This window comes from Convolutriloba macropyga, unplaced genomic scaffold (assembly GCF_964194025.1).
Source record: "Convolutriloba macropyga unplaced genomic scaffold, txConMacr16.3 SCAFFOLD_3408, whole genome shotgun sequence".
Classification (NCBI taxonomy): Eukaryota; Metazoa; Xenacoelomorpha; order Acoela; family Convolutidae; genus Convolutriloba; species Convolutriloba macropyga.
In genome coordinates, this window is record NW_027449617.1 from 1 (window position 1) to 22,827 (window position 22,827).

At 36.3% G+C, this 22,827-nt stretch overlaps 1 protein-coding gene across 1 annotated transcript; it reads right to left on the reverse strand.

Moving 5' to 3' along the window:
• Nucleotides 1-7,937: 7,937 nt before the first annotated feature.
• On the reverse strand, nt 7,938-21,113 carry LOC142355196 (RNA-binding protein 39-like; the record flags this gene model as incomplete). Its single annotated transcript, XM_075407436.1, has 4 exons — nt 7,938-8,207; nt 16,039-16,223; nt 16,976-17,252; nt 20,909-21,113. Coding segments are annotated over 4 exons (780 nt in total), but the record flags the coding sequence as incomplete, so codon positions are not given.
• Between the last annotated feature and the right edge of the window lie 1,714 nt (nt 21,114-22,827).

Consider the following 22,827-nt stretch of genomic DNA (forward strand, 5'->3'; position numbering starts at 1 on the left):
TCTCTCGTTGGTCTCTCACTCCTATAATTGGGGAGTTGATAAAATTAATGAACATAGCCGGCAGATTGCCGGAAAATAGCCGCGATAGACGCTCGTGGCGTTACATGAATTGAAACAACTATAGAAATAAAATAGACAGATCGACCACCTGTCCTTTAATAGACCACTAGAATTTTTGGGTTAGCTTCGGACTGTCATTTTTATGAAATACATAAGCTCTATAAGGAGAAAGCCCTAATAGGGCTTTTCAAAATTAGGATCTTTTCCGTTTGTGCCCCCTCAGCTTAGTGGGCGCATATTATTTGCACCCCACAGATGCACATGCAATATTTGGGGGGGGGGGCACAAACGGAAAAGATCCCAAAATTAATATTCGAAATCAAAAACTCAAGACTCTAATATTCAAGAATTAGGGCATATGTTTGGCACTACTTAGATGCACACTATTGACCTTTAATCAGTAAATTTTCATAAAATTTAAAGTTTCATAAGTGAGCTCAGAAGTCATTTTTTTGAGTGAGGTAAGTCATTGAAAAAGTCAAATCCAAGAAGTCACGGTAAGACGAAACAAAAATCTGTCAGACGAAGTAAAAAAAACATAGCAGGGCAAGTCCTGACGTACAATTCAAAGAATTTTTATTGACTAAACAGAAAAACTAGACTTAGAATGGACTATGAGTGAATTGAGAAAACCATTTTAAAAAAATCAGATAAAAAAACTAGAAAATCAATGTCAAAATGCCGCATGTAAACAAAAAAACCACTAGCGAGAACTTAAAATTTAATTCAAACAAAAAAAATTAGGCCTAGAATGAGCTGCTAATGGATTGGGAAAACCATTTAGAAAAAAGCCGCTCCAATAAATCGAAAAAACAGAAAAAAAATCAGAGTGAAATTGCCGCATGTGAACAAAAAACCACTACCGAGAAACCGAATTTTTGTTCAAACGCCGTTTTCTCACTCTACTTTAAAATTAGAGCAAAAAAATTCACACCGCAAAACCACTCGCTTTTTCGCTCCATTTCCTGTTTCGGCGTGACCAAAATCACTACTCCAATTTGACTTCAAAAATCTTGAAAATGTGAGAACAGATCTTAAAAATAAGGCAGCACCCCAATACAATTCAAATTCTTTGAATTGTAGAAAAAATTAGGAGCGCTCTAATAGCCGCCTAGAATTGAGAACGCGGCTATTAATTAACAAATTAACAAGGAGGCTCGCTAATGTGCGTTTACCCCATAATAATCTGACCCCCTCAATCACAAAGTTCTGATACCCAGAAAGCTTTTTAAGCGTTTAAACTTTAAAACTGATAAGCTTTTCAAACAGCAATTCTTATAACGGAAGTAACGTTTCTATCCTATCACAAATCAAACACCGAAGTTTATCTAAATTTGTGTAAAACTGAAGCAATCAGCGAAAGTGCGCTTCTTTGAAGGAAATACAGATTGGCTCTCCAGATCTCCATATTCAAATGCAGTTGAGATATAGAAACAAATAATTTTTTGTGAAGAACTGCAAAGCATGAAATGTCAGCAAAAGTATAAAAGATAAATACGTTCAGCAAACCTAACTATTTGATATACCACACATTTTTTGATAAAAAACAACAGGACAAGTCATGAATTACAATCCGAAAAGATGCACACACTAAAGACCGGACCATGAACTGTACTTCTCGCTTATTTCTTTACCATTTTTAGGTGCACCGATTTGCTAGATTGTCTGTTATAAATTTACTGGTATATCTTCATGATTTACAAGATCTGTAGATATATATCCTGCAACATTCCATGCCTAACATTAATAACCGATTTCATTCTTGCGAATGAAATCGGTTATTAATAAAAATAATAATAAAGAGCAAAACATGCTTTTAATAATATTGAGTGCAGAAAGCGCACTTTTTTCAAAAGAATAGCTTATGAAAGCGGGCCTGTAAGTAATGGAGAATCACAAACTCCCTCAGATGCCTTTCACATGAACTTCTGTCTCCTAAAGCATTCATCAGCATCTTTGGTAATGTTAAGAGAAATTAGACTTAGAAACGTTAGGCGCTAAAATTTAAGGCAGTTCAATTTTGTCCATCAGTTTGCAATTAAGTCAGAGAAATGCACTAAAAAGTTTCGTTTTCGATGTAAATTTGATTTTACCGCACTTGTCTGCGTTTCCCATATGTAGTCAAAGTTTCTTGACCTGCCTAGTAGCTTTCTCGCACTAACATTATCTTACGCTTGACTCCTAAAAGAACGCCTTTTTTCTCATGTTTTGATACCCTAAGTAAGCTTGAAAACACAGCCCCTTGGGCCTCGGGCACTCTCCCCTCACTCGGGTACTAAGATTGATGTTCTAACATTTACGTAAAGCTTACTAAGTCTCTACGGGAGGCGCACAGGGACATACAAACCTTGGGCTTTAGCAGCTTGTCCGATTTTGAATACAAAGTCAAATCGATTAAGCGAAAATTTGCATAAACTGAACCAATTGACGTCGTACAAGCTGCTCCCCAACAAGATCGAAAAATGTCCTCTATCAAACCTTCGTACGTGACAAAAACTGAATCGATTAAGTTGAAATATAATCAGATAAGAAACAAGTTACGAAAATTAGTTAAAAGAACCGTAAATTTTATCACGGGAAATTTACAACAAGAAAGAAAATAATAGAAGCTTCTTAAATGCATCACGTGAGGTTGAGGGAAACTCAAAGTCCACTTTTGGCATTGACAATAGATCTGTTGAACTGTGCAATGATTTATTTTCTGAATCTAGGTTGGCATTTTATAGCATTAGTCAAAATCAAAAAGTGAGATCCAATTCAGCTAAAAAATTATGGTATTGATTTTAGTGGATGAAACAATTTCATTGAAAATAATCCAAAAACTGACGAACAGTTGATCACAAGATTAACTTTGTGTCGAAGCTTTACTCTCAAGAAATTGGAATTTTCACTTGTTCCTTTACTCAAAGTACTTTTTATTGACTTCAAGAGGGGGGCATGTTCCCAGAATATTTCAAATAAGCAATAGTTATTGCACTCTACAAAAGGGGGAAATTTTGTTGATCAAAACATTGTTAGGCCCATTTCTATCCTACGTACAGTGAGCCAAACTTCAAAAAAGTTGTTTGATCAAAAAAAGCTTCCTTCAGAGCAAATCGATGTTCTCTCAAAAACAGAATGTTTGTTGAAGAAATGTACTCACTGTTCAAGATTTAGACAAACTGACGTCTAAAACAACGTCTTGGGAAGTCAACAACTCAGCAAAAGGAGTCACTCTTGGATTTCCGGAAAGCCTTTGGTACAGTAAATCATAAACGTTTGCTTAACGTACTTCTAGATTTGATCTTCAGAGGGTTGGTCCAAGAACTCATACCTCCTCACCTATCATAAATAAGTCAGAGTGTTAGAATGGGTAATGAAATATCATCATGGAGAACGATTCAATTTGGTGGGATACACGGTTCAGTTTGAGCGGCTCCTATCGTCATCTTAGATCGTTTATGTTTGTGCCCCCAGCTTACTGGGTGCATACTGTTTACAACGCCCAGAAACACGTGCCATGTTTTTACATAAAGATATACTATGTGATGCCATTTGCTCTGTAACGGAGGGTGCATAATAAAAGACTACTCAACTTTCTAATGGTCTTGATTTGATACTAATTGCTGATGACAGTTTTTCGTCGTAATAAAATCAAAAGTATACATTATGAGAAATGCTTAGATGACGCTGTCGATTCGTCGAAAAATGATTCAATGACTATAAACTGTAAAAATATCAGTTTAATTTCTTTTCATTATGTATAAAAAGCGTCAAAGATACTATTCAGCAACTTAAAAAAATCACAAAAGTATTGCAAAAAATCCTCACAAAGTACCTTGGAATTTTTATTGACAAATTTCTAAAATTTACCGAGCATGTATAGTAAGTTTTTGAAAAGTTGAACAAATTCATAAGTCAGCATTTGTTTAGAAAATGCACTGACTTCAAAAAGTTCTATAAGGTGTATTTACAACCGATAATTCAAAATGCTGTACTTTTATATGGAACCGTCTAGAAGCAATCTTGAGGTCGAAATTATGGACCTGTAGATGCATCAAACCATCTAATAACGCAACTGGTCTTTGTTCTGATACTCGTTCCGCAAGGTACAGAAAACTCGTTAATATCATGCTCAAGTATTATCTTGATCATGTAGAAAGTACAAAATCAATGAAGTTAAAAAATTAGAATCGTTTTTCAATGTATGGTCAATATTACATGGCAATGCTGATGTACTTTCAAAATTTTACAGAAAGGAAAAATTTTAGATTTTTGCCCTCAGACTGAATTTTTGATTTTTCAAAAATTCCTCTTCTATTAAAATTTTTATAGAAAAGTCTCTGAGAACTGTTTGTTAAGACGTTCGCAGACGTTGTTTGGAGACAAATTTTTGCTCAATTATCTTTTAATTGCATAACTGCATCATTTTACTAGGCCTCTTTGTAGCCTAGTCCTTTGACGCCGTGCCATTTCTGAGTGATGTGTTTTGTATGAGCGAACAACATCCTTAAACCCTGAAAACCAACCTAAGTTAACTAATGCGGGAGTCAAGGAACTTAAACAGAACTAAGATTTTCTAGTCACGACAGTTTTAATGAGAAAAGTTTAGCCCAGTCTGGCGAATTTTCTGAAGTACTGAAACAGCTTAAAGTACTGAAACTGAACACAGAAACAAACCGATTACGATCTCGAACAACAGTGGACTGATTGGTATTGGTTGTAGCTAGCTGACGCTAATGGAGGCCGGCTGCAATGAACATAGGAGGATTGGGGTCAAACCTTACAAAAACCAGAATTAACTTTAAACCTTAAATCTGAAAAATAAAACATAACCGGCAGATTGCCGCAAACAGCCGCAACTGATTCCCATAACCCCGATTGGGTTTGAAAGAAAAGAAAGTTTTTTTTAAAAAAAAAACCAAAGTGCCAATTATTCGTAATGTCGTTTCGCAATTGGACATACTCCTGTTTCTGAAGGTGAAGATCCACCGGCTAGAATGAATGCCGATAAGCATTAGAGATGGTAACTTAGACCTATAAGGACAAAGTTCAAGGAACGCTTATCAGAAACTGGTTTTAAGGGTTTATCCTTTTTCAATTTTAGACTCAGTTTTTATAACTCCGTACACTTTAGTTTTCTTTGCTGAGCAACTGCTGTTTAAAAGCACTGTGAGCTGAATGATCGAAGAATGATACTAACCTAGAGAAGCCAAAAAATTTGACGCAATATCTTGAACAGGCTCTGAACTGAGGTAAAGCAAACAAAATTTTGTTCGACGAAGTGCAAAAAAATGGTGTCCATTATGATAGCTGAAGAAGATAAGGGTGGCTATTAAGAATAACCGACTAACATCGGGGAGCACGGATCTATTTCAGTCTGCTTCTGTCGGGGTCGGAGAGAATAATTAGATTCAGTAAGGCGACGTCAGAAAGGGGTTATTATATACCACTTAACATGGCAGACAAATTGTCGGAAAATAGCCGCAGTTGACGCGCTTGATGCACATTGGAGAAGAAACAGAAGGCGAAAGAAATTGCTGTTTTTTTGTGTCAAAAATTGTTCTAATTTGTGGTGAAATTTCAGATTCTTAAACTATACTTAATTCAGCTTCTAAACTGAAAACTAGTAAGCTTAATACTAATGTCGGCTAGTAATCGCTCTAATGAACTTTGTTAACCTAATCAACTATGAATAAATGACAGTTTACCCCGTTTCTTTCGGTTGTGCTCTTGACTTTGACTGTATTCATTACATTACGTAATTCAATGACTGAAAGTATACGAAATTCATTAGGTTGAAACAGTGAAGTAAGTCAGAAGTCAAGTATGAAAAATGTGACTAATGTAAATCCAAAAACGTGATCAAAAGGTAAAGCGAAGTAAAAAGCATAGCAGGACAAGTCCTGACGTGCAATTCAAAGAATTTGACCTTCGTCGACAAAAACTTGACCTAGATCGGACTATGAGGAAACTGGGAAAATCATTTCCAATATCCGATCAAAATTTGAAAAAAAAACAGAAAATCAATGTCAAACTGCCACACGTAAACAAAACCACAAGCGAGAAATCAAAATTTGGTTCAAACAAAAAACAAGGCCTAGAATGAACTATGAATGGATTTGGAAAACCATTTAGAAAAAAATTCGATGAACAAAAAACAGTTAAAATCAAAGTGAAGATGCCGCAAGACAAAAAAACATAGCCGGCAGATTGCCGGAATAGCTGCGAAAGAATATACTTGCGTGCTGTATGATAGAGATAGAAACAGATACAGATATAAGTTGAAAAAGTTATCGACGTCGCACAAAGCTATGAAAAAAAATCAGCGACAAGCGATAAATGAAGCTTGTCAAAATTTATTGCGCAGAAGCCTTTTTGCCAGGGACCTTTATTGCACATATGAGTTCCTTTGACCTTAAACTAATTCAAAATAAACTTAAAAACTTAAATTTTTAAGTGCAAAAGTCATATTTGCAAAAGTGCAAAAGTCAAAGGTAAGTCACGTAAGTGTCAAAAGTAAGTCACGTATGGTCAAAATCCAATCACGCAAAAAAAAAATTTGCTAGATAGTGAGAAATGGCGCAAATGCAGCTAGTGAGAGGAAGAAGTCAATCAGATAATTTGAATTTTCAGCTTTGAGGTGTGAACAAATGTAAAACGAAAAAAGAGCGTCAGACGACGAAACAAAAAAACATAGCAGGACAAGTCCTGACGTACAATTCAAAGAATTTTCATTGACTAAGCAGAAAAACTAGACCTAGAATGGACTATGAGTGAATTGAGAAAATCATTAAAAAATCAGATAATAAAAATAAGAAAAACAGAAAATCAATGTCAAAATGCGGCATGTGAACAAAAAAACCATTTTAATTCAGACAAAAAACTAGGCCTAGAGTGAGCTGTGAATGGATTGGGAAAACCATTTAGAAAGAAAATCCGATCCAAAAAATCGGAAAAACAGTAAAAATCAGAGCGAAATTGCCGCGCGTGAACAAAAAACCACTACCGGGAAACCGAAATTTTGTTCAAACACCGTTTTCTCACTCTACTTTAAAATTAGAGCGAAAAAATTCACGCCGCGAAACCACTCGCTTTTTCCTGTTTCGGCGTGACCAAAATCACTACTCCAATTTGACTTCAAAAATCATGAAAATGTGTGAACAGATCTTAAAAAAAAGACAGCGCCCCAATACAATTCAAATTCTTTGAATTGTAAAAAACCAAGAGCACCACAATATAGCTCCGCTCAGCTTACAGCTTTGCAGCTATAAAATCCAGTAGCGAGAAAGCGATTTGTTCAAAAACCGTTTTCTCACTCTACAATTAGAGTGAAAAAATTTCACACTGCAAAACCACTCGTTTTTTCGCTCCATTTCCTGTTTCGGCGTGACCAAAATCACTACTCCAATTTGACTTCAAAAATTATGAAAATGTGTGGACAAATCTAAAAAAGGACAGCGCCCCAATATAAATCAAATTCTTTGAATTGTAAAATTAACGATGTCCAATAATAGAGGCTATCCCTTCGCGGCTATTAATAAATTAGAGTAACACGTATGCAATAACTGCTTCAAACTTCGTTGCAGAGCAATTAACAAGACCATGAAATACTGCTTCCTCAGTAGCTTCCATAGAGTGTACATTTAAGCGCTACAGAATCTCTAAGAGGGCTACAGCGAGATTCAATGATATTTACCGTTTTTGAAAAGTTAACCCCAAGCGATCTAAGAATAAATTAGAAAAGGTGAAACAAAAATTTTGCATAAAAGACACGCACGACTGCTTTGGTTGCTTCAAACATCGGTCGATTGAAAGCAATTATAAAAAAACAGGCTTCATATTTATTAATCTATAAAATTGCAATTCTATCTGAACATAAGTGCGTTGAAAACAAATGGATAAATAATTTGATATTGAATAAAAAGGCAGCGGTATAGTTACAATGAGATTGAATATGATAGCTAAACAAACCACACAGAGGTAAAAATTTATCAGGAATTAGCATCAAAAAGAAAATCTTGGTCAGTTTCAAAAAATTGTTAGTTTGAGCGATCATCGGTAGCTGGAGTCTCTCTTAATGAGGAGTGTATCTGTTGCACTTACTGATTGTGGGAATATTTTACCATAATTCACAAGGGGAATGTACGCAGCCTTCACCTGACGACCTAAACACAACAGGCACAGAGGTTAGTTAAATATCACAGACAAGAAATTGGTCTTCGTTTTTAAGTCTGCTGTCCATTTTCAGCGCTCCGAGTAATTACATAAACTTCCCGCCTTAATTTGTTAGGATAGACTAAAATTATATGAACTGACATATATAATTCGCACAAAGTAGGTAAAGTCAGTCAGCCATGGTACGTCATAAATTGCACATCAAAGAACAGTCGGTTATTCTTTTAACATTCGCGCTTGATTTCTTTTGCTCATTCAGAGTACCACTAACACATTATTCTTATTGCTCTTTTCTGAGCCACGTTAAACAATTTCTATTACAGATGGCCGAAAACATCAATGATCTCAAGAACTTGATTGAAAAACCGACAAATACAATTACTCAACAAAACCTTACTATTCAAAATCTTAATGATCGCCAAAATATTGTTGAACGCAAGCAAGTTTGCTCTCAAAATTCTATTTATCAGTTAGAAAAAAGAGCTTTATCCAATGAAAGATACCAGAATCGACCATTTTCAATTTTCACCAACCTGGATATCTCGGAGGACGGTAATGTACTGCCACAAATCTTACATTTATCTAACGAAATTCTCAAGGTAAGCCTCAATGCTGATGAAATTTCTATAGCGCATGCTTTACGGCCAGGAAAAATTGCCCCGTTATTATACAACTTTTGTATTTGCAACAAAGAGATGTGATTTTGAAGAGAGCTTCATGGCTTAAGGGTTTCAAAAATTTATCGGTTCAGCCAAATTTCATTCACGAGAGGCTCGCAAAAACAGACGCTGAAATTGAAAAGAAGGCACGTGAAATGAATATTCAAAATAATATTCGCAAGTCAAGGCTTTGGGCGTTCGATGGAAAAAAACTACCAAGCAATTGATAACAAGGGTGAATTGTCAGCGTACCCCAAGAAGCAACCAAGAACCTTTGCAGTCGCCTCTGCTACTCCATATCGCAATTATGGCAATAGAAATCTTATTATTTCTCCAAATGGTATGGTCGATGACAGCAATAATTATGTCAATCCAGCTTCAAAGAAACAAAATGTGGAATTCTCAACAAGTTCATAATCCGGCATGGGTACCCAAGAAAACAGCAACCAATCAAAAAACTAAGCGCAACAATGTTACTTCTAAATGTTCGCTCCCTAAACAAGCACCTTGATGAACTCCAAGTTTTTCTGAAAACACTTGAGTCTCTTCCCACAGTAATATGTCTCGTCGAGACATGGATTAGAGATGAGAACTACGAAAATCATTTTCTACTTGATGGATACAAAAGCATCAAAACAAAAAACCGAACTAAAAAAGGAGGAGGAATAGCCGTTTTTTGCAAGGAAGGTGTTGAAATTGTCAACAAATTTTCAACCAATTATGAAGAAAGTCTTGGGGTTGAGGTTATTATTGGAGTGCAAAAGCTGTTCATGATCACTTTCTATGTACCACCGACATACAAAAGATCTTTTCTCGAATTTTTTGATAAGTATCTTGAAACATTTGTCGACAACAGTTCGAAGGTAATCATATGCGGCGATTTTAACATTGACAGACTTTGCCACTCCTCCATTGGTAAAGAATTTGAAAATATTATCTGCACTACTGGGTTTCATCTATTAGATTCAGGTTCAACGAGACGAACGACAATCTTGGAGTCAAATCTTGACCTTTTCCTCACAAATTTTGATAAAAATTGTTGTGCTATCGAAACAGTGCAATATGACATAACAGACCACTTCCCCGTTTTGCTTCACTGGAAACAAAGTCCGTATCAAATCAAGAAAATTGACTTCGTTCATCGCATTAAAAAGGATTTTAATTGTCCAAAATTACTGAAAAACTTTGAATGTCATTTGGTTAGAAAACTTCAGGTGTTAGTATCTAATCACAAATCCCTGAGTGTTTCGTTGTTCCAAAATTGTACAACGGAAGTCATAGACAGGTTCCAGCCATTAGTCACAGGCAAATGTCATCAAAAGAAAATTGGATAACAAATCGATTAAAAAATTTAATGGCCAAGCGTAATTTATATAGGAAAATATGGATAAAGACAAAGTTAGACTGACAAAAATCGTTAAATTCGGTTTAGGAACACTTGCACTCAGCAAATACTCAAATCCAAAAAAAAATACTATGCTAACTTAATCGAAAACTGTGGGAAAGACTCAGGAGAAACCTTCAAAATAATCAGTAGATTTATTGGTAAAAACAACAACAAGCATCAAAATTTGAAACTAAACACAGAAGTGTCAGAAAGCAACAAAATTTTGGAGGTCTTCAGCAAACATTTGGCTTCAGTTTCTAATAGCATTCTCCTGAAAATTCCAAATACTCAAAACCCTAAGTTCAGGCAATCAGTGGATTCCTCAATGTTTTTGACGGAAGCAAACTTAACTGAAGTGGGGGGGGGGGAATTGAACGCCTTAAACTGTCGGCTTCTCATGATGTAGATCTAATATCTAATAAATTTCAAGACGTTTGCCGCAATCCGTGCACCTTTCATCACTGATCTAATTAATCAGTCGTTCAAAAATCAAGAGTATCCGATTGATTTCAAGAAGGCTATTGTGATTCCGCTTCATAAACAAAGATCAAGAACGGATGTCAACAATTATCGGCTCATTTCAATCCTTCCGTCATTGAGTAAAATTTTCGAAAAAGTTGTGTTCAAGAAATGTAGTGGGTTTCCAGAAAAATTTAAAATTCTGTATGAAAAAAAAATTTGGCTTCCGATCTAAGCGCTCGGAAGTCGACGCGGTGGCTAGCGTTGTTGAAACTATCCGCAGAGGAAAAACGAAAGGAAATAATTGTACGGTTGTTTTTTAGATCTACAAAAAGCTTTTGACACCGTGAACAGAGAAATTCTCTTGAAAAAAAATGGAAAACCTTGGTTTCCGTAGACCTGTGTTGGAATGGTTTAAATCCTATCTGTCGGATACACAAAGTGTTTTAATGAATAACAGTTTTTCTAAAGACGTTTTGTCGGAAGATGGAGTTCTTCAAGGTTCGGTCTTAGGAACCCTCGTGTTTTTATTATACTTGAATGATTTAGTGGACCTTTGTAGATACTCCCCACCGTACCTGTTTGCTGATGATACTTGTTTGTTTTTCCCAAAACAACCCTCTTGTGAGGAACTAAACAAAGAGATAACATCCGTTGTTGGATGGCTACATTCAAACAAGCTGGAAATGAACCACTCAAAAAGTTTTGTTGTCAATTTTTTGAGCAGAAAAATAGCACGCGACATCATGGAGTCTGCCATTTAGATAACTGTCATCGTTTTAAATACTTATGGATAATTCGTTTCTATTTTGGCTCGATTAAGGAAGTCATGCAACCGTAAAACCCTCATTTTGTTTTCTGGAAGAAATGTCGTCCCTGTCTTTGAGCATGGAATTTTGATATATGGATGTACCACGCTGGGTCGTCTACAAAAATTGAAAAATTGCAAAAGAAGATTCTTCGAATAATTTTCTTCAAAAAACCTTATGACTCAATGTTCAACATTTTTTTCAAATTCAAATTTTTAACTGTTACTGAGTTCTACTTGAAACATTTACTAAGTTTAGCTTGAAGTGTTACCACAAGGTCCATGAAATTGTAGAAATGAATGAGATGTTAAATGTTTATTGTAATCATAGCCACTGGACACGTTCGAAAACAGCACAGCTTGTTATCCGAAAAACATCCAAGACTAAACTGTGAACAATGTCACTTGAACATAGAGGTCGAGTTTTATTAAACTTTCTTTATCAAAAAAAGGTCTTGACAAATGCTGAAAGAATGACTTCGCGTAAAAATCAGAATCTTGTCAACCGTTTCCAATATAGTTTGATATTGCAGAACAGTGTAATCAAAGAGTTGTGTTCAAGTAACATGTTTCCTTTTTCGGGGCGTTTCATAAAGATACGAGAGTATCGCCAAGCGTCCACTCCTGTTAATCCATTTTAAATGATTATGATTAATCCTTGTTCTCTTATCATTTGAATGGGAGAAATTCAATTCATTCATTCATTCATAAAAACCTTACGCCAAAGCTCACACTGAAAAATCACGTGGCTTCAGTTGAAGAAACGTAAGTAGTACGGTTGAAGTATGTTAAACAGCATCGAGAATCAAAGGGAGGCTCGAAAAAAATCAATGTTTAATTACAGCAATATCGAGGGGGGTTAAGTTGGAGGGGGGTCAGACTGTAAGAAACACCCTTCACACCCTGAATTTTTGAATTTATGTCTCGGCGAATCACTTACTTAGAAACTAGTGAGCCGTAAGGATCTTAAAGTTTAAAAGATTATAATGCCCTCCGTGCTTTACCAGTCTGTCCCTGTTTTTGAGGACGAAAAGTCCAATAGTCAGACGGAAAAAATGCTCAATGATAAAAAAAAGTTTCTGAAAAATTGCAAAAAGACTAGCGAGACCAATATAATGGCTACAAACTTCGTTTTAGAGTAATTAGTCGTGAAAATATATATCCTCCGAAGTCCAGGTGAAAGGTATACTTAGAGACTCGTAGACCTCCAAGAGCACCCAAAAGACACTTATTGCCATTAAGATTTACCAGATTATTCAGTTTTTGAAGACGAAAGCGTCCGACGAAAAAACGACCTTAAAAGAGATCAATAGAGCCAAAAAAAATTGCTAAAAATGTCTGAGAGAAACTATCTCACGAGCAACTTGAAAAATTTTGCGTCAAAACGATTTTAGTCCTGCAAAGCCAGAGACAACACCCAGCTGAAGGTGAGGACTAATAAAAGGTCCATACGTGCAATTTTATTTTGAAAAATGACTAGTGACTTTAACATTAAGTTTTAAAAGTCAATTAGAGAGTGAAGTGAGCGAAAAGGTTATGGCGCAGTTCAGCCGAAACTCACTTTCAATTAGTTTAAAAAACTAGAAAACATTTCGCTCAAAAATGTAGGAAAGCAGAACATTCGGCAAAACAAATATGCTTGATATATAAGAGGTAAGCAGAGGCAAGAACAAAATAGAAATAAAAGACTCAAAACTTTAAAAGAATTGCTCAAGCATCGCTGAACTTCTGCTGTCAATACCGAACTGTAATACAAAATTTACGGATAAACGCAGCACGAAGCTCAAAAAATTTGTCGATTTGTCTTATTAAACACACCTATGTCTTCAGTAGCACTTTCTTATTGCTAAAATCTACAGAACAAATAACTTCCAGGCCAGCAGAAAACCGGCTGCACAAAGAAGGCAAACAGAAGCAAGAACTAGAAAAAAATCGACTATCGTCGGAAAAATTCCTCGAATGACAGGCGACGCGATTTAATTCTGGGGCTGTAGCCTAGATAAATTTTTCTTTACGGGTGCAAAAACTTCAGAAAGGTAGGTTTCGAACCCCATTCTCCTGAGTCCGATTCCGTCACCTCGGCAGAGCCATTAGCCACTCGGCTATCAGGGCCCCTGCATGGTCTCTCTAACAATCGCTTTTGTTTGAACAACAAACTTTATTTCGGAGTGAGAGCAATTGAAATCACTCAAAAATCAAGAAGTGCGTGAAAAAGTCGCTCGAGAAGTCAAAGATTATTCGAGAAAACAGCGTAAAACCATCAAGTGAACAATGTGCATATAAAAAGACCCACAAGTTTACAATAATTGCTTCTCATTCGATTAACCACTATAGAAAAGTTAGACAAAACTGAAAAAAAGTTGCTCATGTTCTCGACACTCATGTCCACAAAACCTAATTTGAGCCAAGGAATTTTAAGCATTAACCATGCATAACCTTTGAAGGAGCTTCGTTGGCATGAAATTATTGAAAATGAAGAAATTTTTAAAAATGCGGAAAGACATTCAAATTAATATTCTTAAACGCCTTTAATTATTTTTCTAATAAACGCCTTTAAAGTTTCATTGGCCCTATGAGATCGAAAAATGGCCATAATTTAAAACATAGCTGGCAGCTTGCCAGAAAATAGCCGCAATAGATTCGTAGATCTGCAGTCTAAAAACAGTAAAAGACAGACCAAAAAATTCGTCTTTTCATTGAAGGCTGATCTGTTCTATTTTGATTAAAAATCTGTATAAGTTATTGCTGCCTCTATTAGCTGATCTCAAATAACCTTCATTTAGAGTGACACACACACATTTGACCTTATCTCTTTGAATTAAAGCAAATAAAACTCAATTTCGAAGTGAGGAAGTCATTTTTGAGAGTGAGGTAAGTCAAGTGTGACCAAAAATTTAATCACGCGAATGAACAAAAAAGTTCGCTCCACTAAGAGCGAAAAATGACGTCACGCATGCAATTCAGTTGAAATTGCATGAACCAATGAGCAAAAAGTGGCTGTGACGTCATATGGTCGTAACAATAATCTTGACGAAATAAAAAAAACCAAGAGAAGGCCACTAATAGCCCCAGCTATCGCTGTGCGGCTATTAAAAAAACTATGCAAAATAGCCAAATTTCATTGAAGAGTTGCCAAAATTTGTAAAATAATACCTTCAAATCAATTTCCTTGTCCTCATAAACGGTGCAAATTCAAAAGAAGTTTTACTGGCCCTGGTGATCGAAAAACGCAAAAACAAAAGACCGAAATTTTCAACAAAAACTTAAAAATGCACATTGCCGAAACTCGTGATAGTATATTGAAAACTACCTAATAACTCATCTTCAAAACATATAGCGTTACCAATAACCAAGAGTTAAATATATAGCCTGCAAAACATTCATTAACTTTGAGAAACGTCAATTTAAGACCAATCTAACAAGAAACCTCTGCACAAAAAAACTTAACAATAATCTTACAAAAAAGTGACAAACCTCAAATTTGAAAAATAGCACCATTTTGAGCTCAAAAATAAATTTTCATTATGATGTCACGCGTTCCCAGCAGCTTCATTACTTGCAATTGAAAGAGTACTACAGCCAGCCTGAGTACTAAATCCTCTAATGAAACTCAATGCCCATTGAGCGTTACCTGATTATCTCTTTAAAAGCTCTAAGTCATGGAAGAACGTGTAAAATCATCTTTCACAAAAAAGACAGAGCACCAAAACAATCAAATTCTTGGATTGTAAAAAAAAGACAGAGCACCAATATAATCCAATTTTGGATAGTAAAATTTTTCGCTTATTTAAGATGTTTAAACATAAACCGACAAATATCGGAAGAATTGCTCTTGAACGACAGGCGAGGCAATTTAATTCAGGGGCTGTAGCCTAGATCGATTTTTCTTTATGGGTGCAAAAAACTTTAACCCCACCGGTTTATCCTATTTCTAATTTGATATCTTGTTCGTTCCAATACTGACGTCATTCATCTTTGACTGCTTTGCGGAGCAATTGCTGATTAACTGAACTTTAAGCAGAACGATAGAAAACTGAAAACAAAACAGAAAAGAAACTATTTCGCGAAAAATATCGAATTATTGATAATGAAGAAATTTTAAAAATGCGGTAAGACATTGATATTAATATTCTAAAAAATTTATTAACGCCTTTTAAATCTCACTGGCCCCTCGAGATCGTAAAACTCGAAAAATGACCATATTTTCAAAAAACTTGCAAAATAGTTGCCAATATTTGTAATAATATTTTCAAATCAATTTCCTTGTCCTCATAAACCATTTGCAAGTTCAAAGAAATGGGTGGAGAGGGGCCTTATGTGGTGAGGGGTTGATTGGTGGAGGGGCTGCTGTATGTGTGTGCAGGGGGGGGGGGGTGAAACCGCCATTGACATCATGATTTTATGTCTCCAACACAGTTTCGGTGAATCGCATACCGAAACTGGCAAGCCGCTAAGAGTCTGGCAAGCCGAAAGGCTCTAAAAGAACTTAATGCCCTCCGTGACAGTACCTGAGAAGTATCTTCCGTTGAGGCTCTTGATGGCACTCTCGGCATTCCTAACATCTGGTGCCTTAATGTAGATATTGCCTAGTGGGTTCTGTCTGTCTATGTACAGATGTACTGCCCCTCCATGAGGGGCCAGTGCCTCCAGAACATCATCCCGGATCTCCTCATCCCATCCTGGCTGGTGCTCACTGAAATTACATGTTTAAATCATTGTAACTAATTGCCTCAGTTCCATTCTGGACACTTTGAATCTATCAAATCTTTTATCTGCAGCAAAAGGCCAACTCGTGCGAAAAAGACTCGTTCTTAGCCTTCACGATAAAATTAAACGTATATTACTGGTCCATAAACTATTCAGCACTAAAAAGTGCGCTTTCTAGTTGCCAGATTTTCGTTCGTATATTTTTGATCTGGATTCATCGGAAATTTAAAGACCCCCCTCACAAAAAGACTGAATCTATCAAATCTTTTATTTGCAGCAAAAGGCCAACTCGTGCGAAAAAGACTCGTTCTTAGCCTTCACGATAAAATTAAACGTATATTACTGGTCCATAAACTATTCAGCACTAAAAAGTGCGCTTTCTAGTTGCCAGATTTTTGTTCGTATATTTTTGATCTGGATTCATCGGAAATTTAAAGACCCCCCTCACCTGAATCTCACCGTCTCAGACAGCCTTCAAAGGAAGGCCAGATTGTTCTGATCATAAGGATAGCGTGTACTAGAATGCTGCTGTAATATGTTAATATGAATTCTGAGCTAATAGATCACATCATCGGTGATTCACCCCGAAGAAGTATAAAATTAATTAATTTTCGAATTTGTCACAAAAAAGTGCTATATTCCCGATTAATTTTCCGTCCGTTGAGTTCTTCGAATGCTATAAATGTTTACCTACTCTCAGAAGCTACTTTGAATACCGAGTCCACATGCACTACTTACAGTTGAGGATTGAACATGTTCTGCAGGAGAAAACACTGGCTCTTCCCGTCGTTAGAAGACCCTGCTTTCCCCTCAGACGAAGAGTGTGATGTACTTCCTGTTCCATTGGAGTGTGGCGTGTTTGGGTTCGAATTGCTCTGGCTGTTCTGTGTGTTGGGTGATCTATACTGGGTTGAGTTGGAGGCAGCTGCCCTGGTTGCCTCCATCTGAGCCTGGATTTGACGCTCTCTGATATTTAGAGCCTCTTCAGCACTTTTGGGAATTTTGAAGCCAGTGCCTAAATGTGCATGCAAGCAATATAGCTGCAAAATTGTATAGGTTTTCATCTGAGAGCAAATTGGTTTGTTTCACTTTCTTGTTATCAGTTCACACAAACAAAAACAGCCGTCAGATTGCCGGAATATGGCCACCATTGACCCCAGTCCGACGTTCCGACTGAATCAGGAAGAAAAATGAAGTGATAATTGACAGCCTAATTAACGAACCGAACTTTGTTATAACGTGTTTCCCTGTTGCTTCAAATTCGTTGAACATGATTATTGCAACATCAGTGTGAGGACATTATGCTTAACACTAATACCAGCCACAGAAATTGGCCACAAAAATTGGCATATAGGAGAAGTCTTACTTGGCATAAAAGCGACAAGTAGAAGCATTCAAAAGCATTAAAAACTCAGAGGAATAAACCTGGCAAAAAACCATCACTGTAACAAAACTTACGCAATAACCCAGCTGGAAAATTCCAAAAAGTCACGGATAACTTGTTTCAAGTTTTGATCTTAACGTATTCAAAACATCGTTTTGCCCATATCAAAAACACAATATGCAGGCTACCAGAATTCTGGTTGAACATATGAGAAGCAAACCAAAAATGAAATAAACTAAATAGAAAACATAGCCGGCAAAATGTCGAAAAAGCCGCCGTTGACACGCTCGACGCACATTGGAATTGAAACAGAAAACGAAGAGATAGAAATAGACCGAATTTTTCTAAGTGTCAAAGTGTTCTTATTTGGTGTGCAAATTGTGCATATTCAGTTACATTCTAAAATTACACTTAATTCAGCTTCTAAACTGAATACTATTAGGCATGATACTAATGCCAGCTAGCAATCGCTTGAATGAACTTTGACAATCCAATGCACTATTCGCGTTTTATATGTATATCCCGTTTCTTTTGATTTTGCTCTTTTGACTTTGACTGTATTGACATTACGTATCTCGATGCGTGAAGGAATTAAAAATCCACATTTAGATGAAACAGTGAGTGAGGTAAGTCAGAAGTCGACCGTAAAAAACGTGATCAAAAGGTAAAGCGAATTAAAAAACATAGCAGGACAAGTCCTGATGTACAATTCACAGAATTTTCATTGACAAAACATAAAACTTTGCCTAGAACGGACAACACGGCACTTGGGAAAACCATTTAGAAAGAAATCCGATCCATAAAACCGAAAAAAACCACTAAAAATCGAAGTGAAATTGCCACATGTGAACAAAAAACCACTAGCGAGAAAGCGAATTTTTGTTCAAACACCGTTTTCTCACTCTGCTTTAAAATTTGAGCAAAAAATTTCACGCCGCCAAACCACTCGCTTTTTCGCTCCACTTACTGTTTTGGCGTGACCAAAATCACTTCTCCAATTTGACTTCAAAAATCATGAAAATGCGTGAACAGATCTTTTAAAAAAAAGACAGCGCCCAATACAATTCAAATTCTTTGAACTGTAAAAAGGAAAGCGCCTAAACAATAGCCGTTAAGAAGCTGACGGCGGCTATTAAAAACTACTATAAAAGATGCTAAAAATCTTGAAACCAATGTCATCTAAGTCATTTTTGTGCTGCAAAAATTCAGGTAAAGCTTCAGCCTACAAAGTTTCTGAAAAGTTTAATAGTCCCCTAAAATTAAAAAAAAGCAAAACGTCAAACATACCCGACAGATTTCCCGAAAATAGCCACCATTGATACCCATAACTCAGGTTGGGATTGAAACAACAAAAAACGAAACTAATTGTGGAACAAAAAATTATATTTTGAAAGCCAATTTGATTGCAACTCGTAAACAGATATACTCGATGAGAGGATACAGAGATTGTATTTAAAATGGTATCTACTAGAGTTCAAATACCGGTCTCTTGTGAATTTATCCCGTTCATATTTTTGCTATTGTTTTTCGATAGTGACTCTGTTGAGTTTAGGCCCCTTTGCTGAGCAACTGCTTTTTAAAAGCACTTTCAGACGAATGAAACTAGCCCAGAGAATATTTGAGGGAAAACCCCCGACAATAAGAACTTATTTTCACACTAAACTTATGTCTCCACAGCAGTTTTAGTGAATCGCATATGTAGCGAATTTAGATGCCTTTAGAGAACGGAGATAGCTTTACCAGTTTATCCCGTTATCTAGAAATTTTTTGGCCAGACGAAAAACTGATTATCCAAAAAATTGGTAGTACAAAAAATTGTATTAAACACACCAGCAGGACTAAAAGAATTTCAGCAAACTTTGTTCAACCTAATATCTCCTATATCAATTAGGAGTATACTCGTAAGAATTTTACTAACCAAGGCGCTAAGTCTCAGTCATTAAGACATAGTCTTAGTTATAGTGCCCGGAAATTAGTGGCTTATCCCGTTTTCATTTCACTTTTGACCTTGAACGTACTTTGCGTACATGTGGTGGGTGACTTTCAAATTCATTCAGTTCAAACATTGAGAGATGTAAGTCAGAAATCATTACAGAAAGTTGACTTATGTAAAACGAAAAACGTAATAGAAAGGAATAACGAATTTTCAAAAACGGAGATCGCCTCAATAATAGCCTTTGAGAGGCTGACGGCGGCTTGAACGAAAGCGCATAAAACAACAAAATGACAAAATTACCGGCAGATTGTCAAAAATACCGCTATTAATTATCATAACCCCGATTGATTTTGAAAAGAAAAACGAGAATTGATTTTTGTACGAAAAGTTTTTAAAGTGCGAACCATTTTGATGTCACTCCGTAGTTAGACCTACTCATGTTTTTTAAAGATGGCACAATGGGGCTAGTATGAATACCACTAGGCACCAGAGATGGTAAAGACTTTAAAGAACAAATAGAGCAGCGTGTATCTGAATTTGGGATTTATTTCGTTTTTGTTTATTTTTTATCTCGCTTTTGAAGCTGACTATTGATTCTAGATTATTTTGGCGAGCAACAGTTGCTTCAAATCACTTTGAGCAGAAAAAGCAAAGGAAGAAAAGTCTAGACAAGTCAAGAAAAGATTTCACGCAAAATATTGAATAAGCCATGACTTAAAGTAAAGATAAACAAACTTTTATTTTACGATATAAAAAACATAGCAGGACAAGAAGTCCTGATCTAGAATTTACAGAATTTTCATTGACTAAACAAAAACAAAAACAAAGACCAAGAACGGAGAACGGACTATGAATTGATTGATTGGGAAAACCATTTAAAAAATATCCGATCAAAAAATCCAAAAAAACAGTAAAATCAAAGTCAAATTGCCGCATTTGAACAGAACACAGAAACGAGAAAGCGAACTTTTGTACGAACACTGTTCTCTGACTTCAAAATCAGAACAAAAAAAATTTTCCAAAACCGCTCGCTGTTGACGCCACTTCCTATTTCGGCGAGACCAGAACGATTACTTCAATTGGACTTCAAAATCATGAAAATGTGAACAGGTCAGCGCCCTAAAAAAGACAGCGCACCAATGAAATTCAAGATCTTTGAATTGTGGAAATAAAAAATGGGGCCACTATAATAGCGCGTTGAGAAGATGAGGGCTGATATCAAAAATAGCTAAAAATAATCGCTCATATAATTTAATCGCTCATGACCTGTTAAAAAGGTCTTCAATATAACAGCTAATGGAATTCATTGAATTTTATTAATTTTGAGCAGAGATGAGATTGTAGCACTGACCTTCGGCCAATTTTGCCATTAGTCCGAGCCTGCCTGTTTGTCCCAGTTCCACTCCACTCTTATCAGCATCTTCGTTATCCAGGGAAGACATTGGGTTGGCAACCTCCTGTCTAGCAATAACCGCATTCACTTTCATCGGCCTACCAGCGAGCTCAAAGCCATTCAGCTGCTCCATTGCCTTCTTACCACACTCACTGTCGTTGAACTGAAACCCAGATCAAATTACCGAAAAATAGCCCCTATTGAATCTCAAAACCTTGATTGACATTGAAAGTGACTTATCAAAAAGACTGTTGCACAAAAACACTTTTAAAGTGCGAACTATTTATATTCATCTTGTAGTTAGACATAGCCTTGTTTCTTGACGTCAGGATACAGGGGCTAGTATCAAAATCAAAACAAATAAGAATTAGAGATGGTAACTAAGACTTATAAGAACGTAACCGACTAACGTCGTAAGAATTGCTTTCAAACGATTCAGTCGGAGGACTAAGAATTTCACTGGATGGCTTTAAATAACGTCATTAGAAGATAATACATACCACTATTAAGATTTCAAATGAACAAATGGCACCAATTTCGGCGCACTTATCATTCGACTTTAGTATTAAATTGCCGGCAATTGAGTTCAACTGCTTGAAATTGTGAATGAGAGCGAACTTTAGATCACGCAAAACGAGTAAAGTCAAAGGCGTAAAGTCACTCGAAAAATCAAAAAACGGTCCAACGAAAATTTTTCATAAAAACATAGTCGGTAGAATATCTGAAACGAATCAAAGAGTCATGCAATAAAAACTCTTCTCTAACTCTACGTATTTCAGAAATATGAAAGAAATAAAAAGCAATGTACACTAAAAAAAATTTAGTGAAGAATGGGGTAGATGGGGGGGGGGTAGGTGTGTGTGTGTGTGTGTGTGTGTGTGTGAGAGGGGGGGGGGGTGGGGTAGATGTGGGTGCGAGGGGGGCTAGTTGGGGGAGGTGAGTAGGCTAGATAAGTTGGAGGGACTTAATGGAATCAAAAATTCTCAAAATGACCTTTTCACCATGAATATTACCATCAGTTCTTAAATACTATACGTTGAAAACTAAGCTACTTTTAAAGTCGATTGTTCGAAAACAGAATTGAACGTTCTAAAACAGAAGTTAATATTCTAAAACAGAAGTCAACATTCGAAAAGTTCAAGTCATGACTTCACCTTAAAAAAACCTGTAGAAAACCAGTACTCGTTTACAATAAGTGCTTCTCTTTGAGAGCATTTCAACAAAGTTCAAGTAGCGGGCATCTGGAAATGAAAATTGGGCTGTATAATTTTATCCCTTTTCTACTTTTGATTTCGTTTTTCGACACTGACTCGGTTGATTTCAGATTATTCTGCTGAGAAAGCTTAAGAGCATTTTGAGTAGAATGAGATTAAAATTAGCCTAAGAGAAGCCAAAAAGATTTCAAGCTAAATATTGAACAATCTCTGAACTAAGGTTAAGTGAAGCATACCTTTATTGGATCTTTCGTTTGCCCCCACCGCTTAGTGGGCGCATATTTGCAACCCCCCGACGCGCGTGCTTAAGTTTTACATAAAAATTACTATGTACTGACACGTACTCTATAAAAAAGGGGGGAGTGCATAACATAACGTAAAGAGGGCACAAACGGAAAATATCCCTTTTATTAGACGAAGAAAAAAAAACATAGCAGGACAAGTCCTGACCTACAAAGACAAACAATTTTCCACAGACTCCACAAAAACCTAGAACTAGAATCGAGTATGCATGCAAAGGAAAAACCACTTAGAAAAACCTCCAATAAGAACGGAGAAGTAGCAGAAATCAAAGTCAAATTGCCGCAAGTGAACAAAAAACCACTAGCGAAAGCAAATTTTCGTTTCAACACCGTTTTCTCAATATATTTCATAATTAGACTG